Source organism: Phyllostomus hastatus, unplaced genomic scaffold, assembly GCF_019186645.2.
Source record: "Phyllostomus hastatus isolate PE091 unplaced genomic scaffold, TTU_PhHast_1.1 phas_contig_113, whole genome shotgun sequence".
NCBI lineage: Eukaryota > Metazoa > Chordata > Mammalia > Chiroptera > Phyllostomidae > Phyllostomus > Phyllostomus hastatus.
Window position 1 is genome coordinate 14,439,705 of NW_025333530.1, and position 13,110 is coordinate 14,452,814.

Below are 13,110 nucleotides of genomic sequence, written 5' to 3' on the forward strand. Positions count from 1 at the left end.
AACTCCCATTCCTTGACTAGATTTGAAAGCAGGTAGTTTTCACCATTAAGAAGGTATTATAAGAGTACCAAGTGGAATAGATGATACTGTTCCTTTGAAAGAATCCCCAACTAAGTAGTATGTTGTACCAGATTCTGAGTTATCCAAAGCAAAGTGAAAATTCTGTGAAACTCCGTATAGGTTTATTTATCCAGTAGAAATTAATTCTATCCTTTATTGACTTCCAGGCTGCTGGTGAGAAGAGTTTTTGGTGATGATAAAAATATGTACCTATCCATTTTCTGTTACCTGCTATGTAAAATTTATATTTGTAGATAAAGCAAATTTTGTAACTATTAATTTTTTTATTGCTCAAGGTATTTACATAAATGTTTAAGGCACACTAATATTATAAATTACAGCTCTGGCTGGTATGGCTCAATGGGTTGAGTGCTGGCCTATAAATCAAAGGGTCACTGGTTCGATTCCCAGTCAGGGCACATACCTGGGTTGTGGGCCAGGTCCCCAGTAAGAGGCCAGTGAGAGGCAACCACACACTGATGTTTCTCTCCCTTTTTCCCTCCCTTCTCCTCGCTAAAAATAAATAAAATCTTTTTCAAAAATTAAAATAAAATTATAAATTACAGTACAGAATTTCTCTTTAGGAAGAAGACACTGAACAAAAGAGCCACTATTAATCCTTGAGTATTTTAGCAAAGACACAGCTATTAAATTTTTCAGGAAAGACATTCCATGAGTTTTTAACTACTTCTTCACTATATTTATGGAACATTATCCAAGCCATCTGTTTGAAGAAATATCCAGTTTTTATATTTTGAAAGGGTAAATTACCGAGAAAAATAGAAAATGTGAATGGAAAGTAATATAGACCTGAAAGTTAATTTTTTGTTTCAAAACTGGGTATTGAAACTTTATTTCTTTAAACAGTGTAATAGGCAAAACAAGACATATATGGAATGTATTTGAGAATTAAGGTTTGTCTGTTAATTATGCCAATTTTTTAAACTACCAGAAAAAATATGAAAGTTCAACATCTTTAAATTTGAAAATTCCAGTTCGTAAAAAGATACATCTTCAGCTCAGTCAGTTAAAGCTGAGAATATCATGTTGTAAAGATTTTTGGGAGGCCTAAACTTTTAGATGTTTTCTGTCCTTTGAATAAATTCTGGTATAGCTTATGTTTGAAAAGAAACCAGGAAACTAGACCCTTTTTAAAAAGCTCTTTTCACCCTGTGGTGTAGCTCAGTGGATTGAGCTCAGGCCTGTGAATCAAAGGATCACCTGCTGGATTGCCAGTTAGGGCACATGCCTGGGTTGCGGGCCAGGTCCCAAGTAGCGGGTGCATGAGAGGCAACCACACATTGATGTTTCTCTCCCTCTCTTTCTCCTTCCTTTCCCCTCTCTCTAAATATATAAATAAATAAATAAATGAATGAATGAATAAATAAATAAATAAATAAAATAAACATTTTTTTTAAAAAAGCTCTTTTCAGAGCCCACTTACAAAGTGTCCTTTATCTACTGATATACGGGGGAAAAAAGAATAAAGTTCATTTCAGGAAAAAAGGATAAAGTTCATTTCATTCTGTTAGTTTTGGTATTTCTTTGCCCCATTCCAAATTCTCTCCCCAAACAAGCAAATTAAAAAGACAAAGAAACAAGTTTAAATCTCTTCCAAGCCTCAGAGCTCTGTATAACACTGGACAAAATTATTATCATTTAGGGTTGATTGTTTTTTCACCAGCCCTAAGTTCTTAAAGTTATAAGATACTATTCCAGAATTCTATTTAAACTGCTTAATGATTCCAGCTTACAAATTAATGATCATAGACTTTGCTTTTTTGTGATAGATAATGTAAATGGGGCAGGGGGAAACAGGGAGGACACAGTAAGCTAAGCAGTCATTCACTGCTCAAAAAAGACCTGCATTGTGCAGTACAGAAAAAAAGGTGACAAGCAGTTCATCCTGAGGGTGGCATTTGTCAATCTATTAGCATATAGGTAACCTCTTGTTAGTTACTCTGTGATTTGTACTGGCTCTGTGGTAAGATCAACTGACCAAAAAAAAGAAAATATCATCTAGGATACTAAAATTCAATACAAGATTTGTCTCAGGTTTAAGGACAGCCATAAAAATCAAACTGTTCTTTAACAGTTTAAACACAAGATTTTCTGTTAATCACAAACAGCTGGGAGAAGTAGCTCACTTTTAATTGAGAATGTGAGGACGAAAAAGTAAACACATTAAATTTAGTAGCAAAAGTGCTGTTCTAAAGAAACTAATATGGAAAAGAAAATATCATGATAGACAAATTGGCTTTTATCCCATTTGCTGCCAGTATGTGTATATACAAGTCATAATCTACAAAGCAGTATTTAAGGGCAAAAATGTTGCTTTATAATATACAAAAGCTAATTTGAAATTATTTGCACTCTAAAATTAAATAAATCCTTAGTAATAAGCCTGGATGTGAGTCTGGAGGTATCTGCTCACGAGTGGCCCTGTGCTGGCTCCAGAGGGGTATTGCTTGTCTAGGTGGATAGGTACTGTAGAGCTGGTTAGAAGATGGGTCACAACTGAAAAAAGACAAAGAAAAGCTTCCATCAACTTCAACTTATCCCAGGGTTGTGGTTCTTAGAAATCTTCAGCCTCCTGAAATACAAAAGTTTAAATGGATAATGCATTTGGGCAGAGTGCATTAGAAATACCTAGCATTATGAATTACATACATATCATTAGATCTATTATTCATTGTGTACGAGAACACATATTCATTTATTAAACATATTTATTCTCCCCCTAATCTAACTTTTAAAAGAAGTTTCCTGATCCTTATTCTCAGAGTCAGTGTCTTTAATTCATAGTCACTGCCTTGTGTGGACACTTGGATGATCCATAGCTCATTCATACAAACATTTCTTCTCTTTCCGTCCCTCCCTTCCTCCCTTCCTTTTATTATAAGCAAAATCAAACATAGAGAAAAGTAGAGAAGGCAGCAATTCACCCATCACATAATTTAAAGCATTTTGCCTTAATATATATTTTTAGCTGACAAATTACTGACTTTATCCCTAAATGCTCCAATATGTATTTTAAAAATAGGAACATTCTTCTGTATAACCACAATATCTTTATTATACCTAATAAAAATTCATAATTCCACAATATTATCCATATTCAAACATTTTTCAAGACTTTCCCAGTTATGCCCCTAAATCTTTTTACAACTAGTTTATTCAAACTAGTATTCATCCAGCCAGGGATCACACGTTACACTTGATTCTGTTAGTTCATTAAATTCTTTAAACATAAAAGAGCCACCATCTTATTTTTCCATGACTCACATATTAAAGAATTGCCTTGATTTTAAAAATAAATAGCCCTTGGTAAAATCTCTCTGATGCTAAATTTGTTTTCGTGGGTTTACAATAGAATCATTTCTCCCCATATTCTATTTTATAAATCCTTAAGGTCTTTCACTGGAGTTTTAGGCTATTAAAAGGTGACTTCTTTGGCAAATAATAATAGTGGACCTATTTCAAAGAATAGAAGAAATTCTGATTATATTAAAAAATTAAATCATCCTACCTTTTAAGCCCGATAAACCCCAAAACTGGAAAAACAAAATTATATACTACTAAAATTGCATTTGTGGTCCCAATAACTAAATGAGAGGAATTGAAATCCATTCCATATAGTACAATAGTTCTGCCAAAATGTCAGGCACATCTATTGAGTCACTCTCTTAATGTCATGACTGATTTACAATAAAACAAAACAAACATATTAATTCTTTTGTTTAAAATATTTATTTACATGTTGAAAGTTAATTTATGATTCTGGATGAGAAATATAGCCCCCAAAAGCCTCAAATAATATCAGAATTCTCTCAGTTTTAAGGGTCTAGCTTCCTAAAACTTTGTACAAATCACTCTCAAAGGGGAAGCCATCCATAATTACTAATAGACTTTTACTTCCCTGATCCAGCTCCTCTATTTTCATATAGGAAACACCTAATAATCATATAATCTGGGAAGTCTACATTAGAGATGAGCCAGAAAGCTAGGGAAAGAAATTAACCCTTTTGTGAACCTCACCATCTAAGAAAGTTAGTCTGTATCTTCTAAATAAACGGCAACCTTTTTTTCTTGGTTGAGTCTTTCTTCTTCTTTTCTGGAACAACAACAAAAAAACAGGAACTAATGTTAAATGAACAGTACAGGAAGCAAGGGAGGCAACTCTTACAAAGCTTCAGGTAAGATATTTCCCCCCATATTTTGGGAAGAATTACATGTACCTGGCCATAGATCCAAGCTTACAGAGAACTCTATCACTAGGGCCATCTAACTAATAATACTCATGCCTTAACATGACCCTGGGTATCTGAACTCAGACATTTTTCAGAATATTTTTAGAAGGGAATAGTATATTTTGGGGACTCCAGAGATTTAAAGCAGGTACCTTAATTTACCACTAGTATCTTACCTCCAATTCTACTCCTCATTCAAAAAAGAAAAAGTTTTGAGGAGAGGAAGGTTGGGGAACTGGGAGAGAGAGGTGAGGGGATTAAATACAAATTGGCAGTCACAAAATAATCAAGAGGATACAAAGTGTAGAGAATATAGTCAATAATATTGCTATAGCTATGTATGGTGCCAGTGGGGTACTGGAAATATCAAGGGGAACAGTATGTAAAGTATATGATTGTCTAACCACTATGCTGTATACCTGAATACAGCATAGTATTCAAGACAAAATAATATAGAAAGTAAACAGTAGTTGAAAAATTTTAGAAAAAGTTTTGTGTTGACCTATAAATCATCTTTATTGATTATGTTCAATTTAAACCAGGACCTCAGAGATGGGTTCATTAGGCTCCTTAAAATCAGTTCTACTTACTTCAATAAAAATTTCTCAAGGAAAACAAACAAATGGTGCTGGGAGAACCAAAAAAACTGCAACTTGTGCACAAGAATGAATTTGGATTCCTACTTTACACCATGTACAAAAATTAACTCAAAATAAATCAAAGACCTAAATGTACGACCGAAAACTATAAAACTCTTAGAAAAAAAAAAAACATAGGCATAAATCTCCATGACCTTGGGTGAGGCAATGGTGTCTTAGATATGACACCAATATTAGAAGCAACAAAAGAAAAAAATAGATAAATTGGACTTCATCAAAATTTTAAACTTTTGTGCTTCAAAGGACACTATCAAGAAAGTGAAAAGACAGTCCACAGAATGGGAGAAAATCATTGCAAATCATATATCTAATAAGGCACTTTTAGATACTCCAAAATAATTTTTAATTATTTAAAATAAACCCAATTTTTAAGTAGGCAAAACATTTAAATAGATATATCTATAGATATATCTCCAAAATGATATACAAATGGCCAATAAACTCATGGAAGGATGCTCAACATCATTAGTCATTAGGAAAACAAATCAAAACCTCACTGAGAAGCCACTTTACACCCACTATGGCTATAATCAAAAGGATAGACAATAACAGTGTTGTCAATGATATGGACAAATGGGAACCATCATACATTGCTGGTGGCGATATAACATGGTACAGCTGTTTTGTAAAACAGTCTGACAATACTTCAAAAAGGTAAACATACAGTTACCATATATTCCAGTGATTTCACTTTTAGGTATATACTTAGGAGAATTGAAAACATATATGCCTACACAAGAACTTATAGATGTATGTTCATAGCAGCATTAGTCAAAATAGCCAAAAAGTAGGGAAAATCTAAATGTCCATCAATTGAATGAATAAAACAAAATGAGATATATACATACAGTAGAATATTATGCAGCCATAAAAAGTAATGAGTACTACTACATGCTATAACATGGATGAACTTTGAAAACATTATACTAAGTCAAAAAAGCCAGATAAAAAAGGCCACATATGGCATGATTCCATTTATATGAAATATCCAGAATAGGCCAGTCCATAAAGACACAAACCAGATTAGTTGTTGTCAGGGTCAGGTGGGAGGGGAAAATAATGAGTGACAGCTAAAGGGTATGCACAAGTTTCTTTTGGGGGTGATGAATATATTCTGGAACTAGTGGTAACTGAAATATTTAAAAAGTGAATTTTATAGTATATAAATTTTATCTCTAAAAAATATTTATTGAGCACCTTATTTCCACATGGCTGACTTTCCTAGGTACTGACTCATAGTGCCCTTGCTGACTGGCCAGTGATTTTTAGAAATGTATGTGTTACAATAAAACTAATGAGTATTCTGCCATGACTGGTGTGGCTCAGTGGATTGGGCATCATCCCACAAATCAAAGGGTCATGGGTTCAATTCCTAGTCAGAGCACATGCCTGGGTTACAGGCCAGTTTCCCAGTTAGGGGCAACTGATCAATGTTTCTCTTGTGCGTCAATGTTTCTCTCCCTTTCTTCCTCCCTCCTTTCCCCTCTCTGTAAAAATAAAGTAAGCAGTATTCTAAAAAAGGTTTACATAACAGATTTTTGAAATTTTTTATACAATATTATATTAGTTTCAGGTGTACACCCTAGTGATTAGGCATTATATCTTACTATATGATCATCCCAATAAATCTTGTACTCATCCGATATAACAGATTTTAATAATCTCAAATCCTCTATAATAGAGAAAGGCTATAATGAAATCTGTAAAATTAAGAATCCTTTTGTAAAATTACTAATTTACACCCTAATTTATCCATACTGGGAATCTGAATTATTTCATATAAGATTTATTCAAAGGAAAGACTATCTGTTCATTATTTAGCCTCATTGTAAAACACCAAGTGTCACCATACAAGAGTATTAAAAGATTTTCCCATAAATTTCACAAATGCAAAATGTGAAATGTTTCAGCATGTGTATGTACCTGAGAAACTATCACTACAATTAAGATAGTGAATATGTCCAACAACAACACGAGGGACTCCTTGTGTCCCTTTAGCACTCTTTCCTCCCAGTCCTTTCTAAACTCGTTTCTCATGATTCACAAGCAGCAGCAAGCATTTCCTAAAATTTTATGTAATATGCTATCTGGGGAGTAGGGACTCTGGCTTTTTAAATTAACTTTGACTAGTTTGAGATTAATCCATCTTGTTACATATATCAATAGTATGTTCATTTGTATTATTGGGTGTTATTCCATTGTATGGATATACCACAATTGTTTTTTATCCTTTCAGCTATCAGTGGATATTTGTGCTGTTTCCAGTTTTGGGCTGTTACAAATAAAGCTGCTGTGAATATTTGTGTACATGTTAAAAAAAGATTTGTCCAGCCTTACGATTTTATCTCCACCACTTTATGAGCTCTTTCAGCCCATCGTTTTTTCTGGAAATGCTGAAAGAGGACCACCACAATGACTATTATGACCATCAATGCACAGGCGGAGCCAATGGCCAGAGCCAGGAAATACATCTCAGAGAAGCGTACTGTAAGGAGAAAAAAGGTCAAGTTAGGGTTCTATAAAAGAGAAGGATTATGAGAAATCTAAAGATATAATAAGGATGTGTTGTTATCATTAAATGGAATCTTTCTTCTGACATGTTTCCTTGTAAATTCTAGTAGCAATAGGAAGGTCATGCAGACTACTTCAGTGGTTCTCAGGCTAAAGTCCTAGGAGTAGCAGCAACAGAACTTTGAAACACAAATTATCAGGCCCCACCCCAGACCTACTGAATGACAGGTGGAGCTGGCAATTTGTTTTAACAAATCCTGTAGGTGATTCTGATGCAAGCTAAAATTATGGGAACTACTGGGCCAGCTGTGTAAGGTTATTGCTGACCTAATCAATCCAGTGCCCAAAGTCTCCCTAACTATCTTTGCCATTCATTTCGTCATTTATTCAAATTTATTAAGGGCCTACCATGTTCCAGGCACTAATGGAAATATCAAGCCAAAAAAGGACATTACCTTTAAGGAACTTATACCCACTGGGAAGATGAAAGGGTAAGTCAGTAACTACAGCCATCCATCATTAACAATAGGGATACATTCTGAAAAAAGCACTGTTAGGCAATTGTATCACTGTGCAAACATCATAGAGTACACTTACACAAACCTAGATAGCAGAGCCTACTACACTCCTTGGCTTGTGGATTAGCCTATTGCTTATAGGCTACATACCTCTAAAGCACATTACTGTACTGAATCCTGTAGATAATTATAACACAATGGTCAGTATTTGTGTGTCAAAACATATCTAAACATGCAAGAGGTACAATAAAAATATGGTATAAAAGATTAAAAATGGTACACCTGTATGGGGCACTTATGAATGGATCTCACAGCATTAGAGGTTGTTCTAGGTGAGTCAGTGAGTGAGTGGTGAGTAACATTGAAGGCCTAAGACATTATTATACACCACAGTAGACTTTATAAACACTGGACACTTAAACTACTCTAAATTTATTTTAAAATATTTTCCTTCAATAAATTAACCTTAGCTTACTGTAACTTTCTTACTTTATAAACATTATATTTTTAACTTTTCAACTCTTGTAATAAGACAGCTTAAAACACAAACACATTGTACAGCTGTACAAAAGTACTTTCTGTATATTCTTATTATCTAAGCATTTTTCTATTTTTAAATTTTTATTTTCTTTTTAAACTTTTTTGTTAAAAACTAAGACACAAACACACACTAGCCTATGCCTACAGAGTCAGGATTGTCAGTATCACCATTTTCCACCTCTACATCACATCCCACTAGGTCTTTAGGGGCAATAACACACACAGAGCTGTCATCTACAACCATGCCTTCTCCTGGAACGCCTCTTGAAGGACCTGCCTGAGGCTCTTCTTGAGGAGGTATCACTCTTTTCAGAAATATGTCCATGGCATTTTGCTTGGTTTGTTTTTTTCTCATCATGAATTTGCTTGTATACAGATAATGTGCCATGAAGATTCCTCTCTATTAATGAAAACCTTTCAGTGTTGTCCCTGTTTTTAAGCTTTTTAAGGAGCTTACTGAGGTCTGCAAAAGCTTCCACTAAACCTTCACTGTAAATTTTTTGTGGGTTCTTATTCTTCTCCTGTAGTTTCCTTTTCTCTTGCCTCCTCTTCAACCATGTGTTGCTGTTCCAGCTCCAACAACGCCTCATTAGTCAATTCCTTAGGAACCACATCTAGGACCTCCAAAAGTCATCCTTATCCACACTCAGGTTAAAGTTGTTTGCCATCTCAACCACAGCCTTATTTTTTGCAACCTATGTGCTATGGTGTAATGATGGCTACAACATCACTGAGTGATAACAATTTTTCAGCTCTATTATAATCTTATAAGACCACCATTGTATATGTGGTCCTTTGTTGATTAAAACATCATTAAGTGGCACAGGACTATATAGTATAGTGGGTAAATGATGCAAGAGGGAACCTAGAGGTAAAGGTCCCTAAACCAGCTAGAGTCTGTGAAGCCTGGGTCTCCTGTCTTTTAGCTTGATTTAAACTTCAATAAACCCTCAGAACCAGGAAAGACATTGGAGAATATCTAGTTCGGGGGTTCCCAGCCTAGATACCATGAAAGAGGGGGGAGAGGAGAACACAAGCCCACAAAATCCATGTCATATTTTGTGTGTGTACATTTTGGGGTGGTGGGGAAGGAAGGCTATGAATTTCATGAGATCTCAAAGAGCAGTGATCTCATGTTTAAGAACCATGTGTTCTTGTCTAATCTGTTCATTTTTCAGATGAAGAAACTGAGGTCCAAAGGTATGACATTACTTTCAACACTCAGATCACTTTTCCAAAGTCACAGCTCTCTGTTGATAGGGCTTTGAAGGATAGTACTAAGAATGAATGGAGGAAATCATACCACTTTAAAGGGTAATAATATTGTGTGTTGGTTAAGAGTGCATGCCAGAGAAAGCTAATTTCAAATATCAGCTCCACTATTTTAGCTGTGTCTTTGGGGTAATAATTAACTTCTTTAAGTGTTAGTTTCCTCAATGTATAAAACAGAGATAACAATCTCCATTTCTTGCATTCTTATAAAAACTAAAATTATTCATTTAAATTGTTCTATGCTGTGCCTGCACATAATAAACACTCAATACATAGTAGCTGTTACAATTTTCAATACAATTCAGAGTTTGGGAAAATTTTACATTATGTCATTTTATCCTCATTAATCCTTGCTATATTATTTTTACTTTACTGGAGAGGGAGAAAAAAGATGTATTTACAGCTAGTAAATGGTAGCTTTTACAGATCCAAATTTACAACTCTGAAGTTTTATGGTCTTTGCACTTTGTTATGTGGCAGAGCTTCCCAGGTTGTCCTTTATAGACTATGGGCAATAACAATGCATTAGTTTGGAGCACAATTCTGGAGTCAAAGATGCTTGGATTTGAGTCCTGCGTGACTCCTTTTATCAACTACATGACTTTGGACAAGTGACTTAACCTCTATTAGCTTCAGTTTCCTTTTAGTAAAATTGGGGGGAGGTACTAAGAGCACAGTAACCTGACATGATATGTAAAGATTAAATAAAATATGCAAAGCCCCTAACACAACTCAATAAACAACAGCTACCATTATTGGTATTGGCCTCTTAGGGTGGTTGTAAGGATTAAATGAGAGTAATGTCGAGCACTTTGGACAGTACTTTACAGAGGAGGCACTCAATAAGCACCATGTAAGTAAGTGAGTGAATGAACAAACCTATTGTTACCCTTTTATCAGAAAGTTGCTTCCTTTCCCTTTTACGATCTCAGTGCCATTTTTGTAACAGATTCCCTAGGTCCCTTTGCTTTACTTCCTGTTTCTTTCCACAAACAAAGCCATTCTCTTTTTGCCCCAGGATTCTTCACTTTCCCTCCATGGTTTCTAGATTTGAAGGGTTTAGTCCTCCTCTCTGTTCTTCCAGCCATCACAAAAGATGCCCCTCTCTTTTCTACAATCTCTTACACTTACCAAAACCGTTTCCTCTGCGTAACCTACCAGTTTGCACAACGCTGAGCCGGATCTCCCCTACAAGCCCGTCAACATCAGGTGGGTTCTTCACCTGGCAGGTATATGTCCCATTGTCATCAAACTGCAGCTTCCAGAGGATGATAGAGACATCATAGCGCTCAGGGTTCCCATCCCAGACTACCCGGTCCTTGAACCGTCCACTCATGGGTTTGAAGGGATCCGCATGATAATAGAATACCTAGAAAGGAGAATTGGGAAAAGGTCATTCAGTGCCTGGGCAACGAGGCTGAGAGGGTGGAGGCAGAAACACCAGCAAGCCTCATTGCCCTATCTGTAGCTCTCTTGCAAGAACTTTCTTTCCATTTCACTGGCCTCTCAGTCTCAGTTCTGTCAGTCTCTGTCCCAAGAATTGTTCCGAGCTTTACCCTCCATTGCTAAAAAGTGCAGGAAGGGCAAGGAGAAATAGACCGGCTTGTTTTCCTAACTATAGATCCCCTACAAAATGACAATAATCTACTTACAAACTGCTCAGATCCCCCATCTTGGGGACGGAAATTCCAAGTCACTGTCAGAGCATCACCTACAGGGGCAAAGCTGGAAAAAGTGCATTTTAACCGAACATCTGTCCCGTTAACAGCCTCCAGCACTCCAGAGGTGTAAATTTCCACAGCTGCTATAGGCCAAAGAGCTGCAATAAAGAAAAGGAAAAGAAGGGTTAACCTGGGTGTGTGTAGAAAGAGAACTGCTGACTCAACCAAAGTAAATGTTTAGGGCATAAAACAACTGAAATGACCCAGCTCTCATACTTTCTTTTTACCCAGAGTCTGCATGCCTATCTATATACTACCTTGACCCTCCCTTTCTGTGTAACAACTAAAAATACTTCACAGTGAACTTCTTTAAGTGCTCTCACTTTCTCCACAGTATGATATGCTAGCCTCACGGTGCCCACTTCAAAACTACAAACATCAGCAAATAAAAATTGAAAGCAGAAACAAAAATGTAATCATAACATGAATTACATATGTATACAAGTTAAGCATTCTGTATTGTATGTTTAATGGTCCTTTAGCAGGTAAGTTTTCCAGAAAAGTTTCTTGTTATGTGGATTTTGCACTATTCCTACTCTTCTGCAGAAATTAAATTAATCAACCCCAGAGAGTTTATGCTTGCCTGAACTCCTGAAACATACCAAATGGCACTTTTTACCATGATATTTACATTTAGAATGCACATGTTGGGGCAGTTTCAAAACCACAGTGGAGCTCTCTCCTTAACAATTTTGGCCTTCCCAGTGCCACTGAGAGTCTCATAAAAGACTCACACACAGAAATCCAAATGCCAAGTCCCGCCTGCAGTGAGAGATTGAAAGTAGCCACAAAAGAATGGTTTGTAATCTGAGATTTGAAAGCCCTCTCTGTGCCTGAATCACTGGCAGCTGAAACACACCTAAACCTGTTTGTCCAAAAGCAGTTCCCCCAAAACAAGTCACCAACTTGGTTTCTGTAAACTCAAAACTAAAGTGAACTGCAACTGTGGCTCAGGCTCAAAAAACAAAACAAAACAACAAAAAACCTCTTGTGATTCAATAGACAATTAGCTAACTTTCCAGGATAGTCAATGAGGGAGGAAATGCTGAGGGAAGCCCACCAGTGAGCTTACCTGTGAGCTGTATGCCAAGAAGCACAGCACGCATAAGGCTCTTGCCATACATGAGGGAAACCCAGCCCTGACCGGAGAGACCAGACAAGGCAGACTGAGGGCTCCAACACCCTCTCAAGGCCGTTCCCAAGGAGTGAGCACCCGAATTTTCCCAGAGAGAGAAGTCAGTCTCTCACCTATGGGAATCTGAGCGCCTGTGTCTGTGACTCATTCCTGCTCGGCTGGTGCAGTTTGCTGGAATGAAAGGTGGGGCCTCAGCTCCCAACGCCCTCCTTCCCTCCTTCCTTTCCTCCCTCCCGCCCTCTCTCTACGCTTTGAACGTGTCTGCACAAAGTCCCAAACTCTGCAGTCCTCTCTTTACTTTTTAGTTAATCTGGCCTCTGGCCTCTGGATGGCCTCAGAAACAGCGGGAAGAGGTGGTGCCAGTCTGAAATGTCCCATGCTGCTTTGGATTTAGCCCAGACAAACTTTTTTAAAAAAACGGGCTTTAGCCTTGCTTGGAAAGTG

General features: G+C 36.6%; 1 protein-coding gene across 3 annotated transcripts; it reads right to left on the bottom strand.

Annotated features, from left to right (window-relative positions):
- Positions 1-2,375: 2,375 nt before the first annotated feature.
- MPZL2 (myelin protein zero like 2) lies at positions 2,376-12,849 on the bottom strand. 3 transcript variants are annotated; one of them, XM_045836518.1, is made up of 6 exons: positions 12,604-12,849; positions 11,463-11,629; positions 10,942-11,179; positions 7,307-7,454; positions 4,099-4,174; positions 2,376-2,577 (listed from the first exon to the last, which is right to left on the bottom strand). In XM_045836518.1, the coding sequence occupies exons 1-5, from the start codon at positions 12,653-12,655 to the stop codon at positions 4,111-4,113; spliced, it is 669 nt and encodes a 222-aa protein (XP_045692474.1). In that variant the 5' UTR covers positions 12,656-12,849; the 3' UTR covers positions 2,376-2,577; positions 4,099-4,110. The 3 variants fall into 3 exon arrangements, with proteins under 3 accessions (XP_045692474.1, XP_045692463.1, XP_045692481.1); XM_045836507.1 differs by having other exon boundaries at positions 2,376-2,653; positions 12,604-12,848; XM_045836525.1 differs by having other exon boundaries at positions 2,376-2,653; positions 10,969-11,179; positions 12,604-12,845.
- Positions 12,850-13,110: the final 261 nt, after the last annotated feature.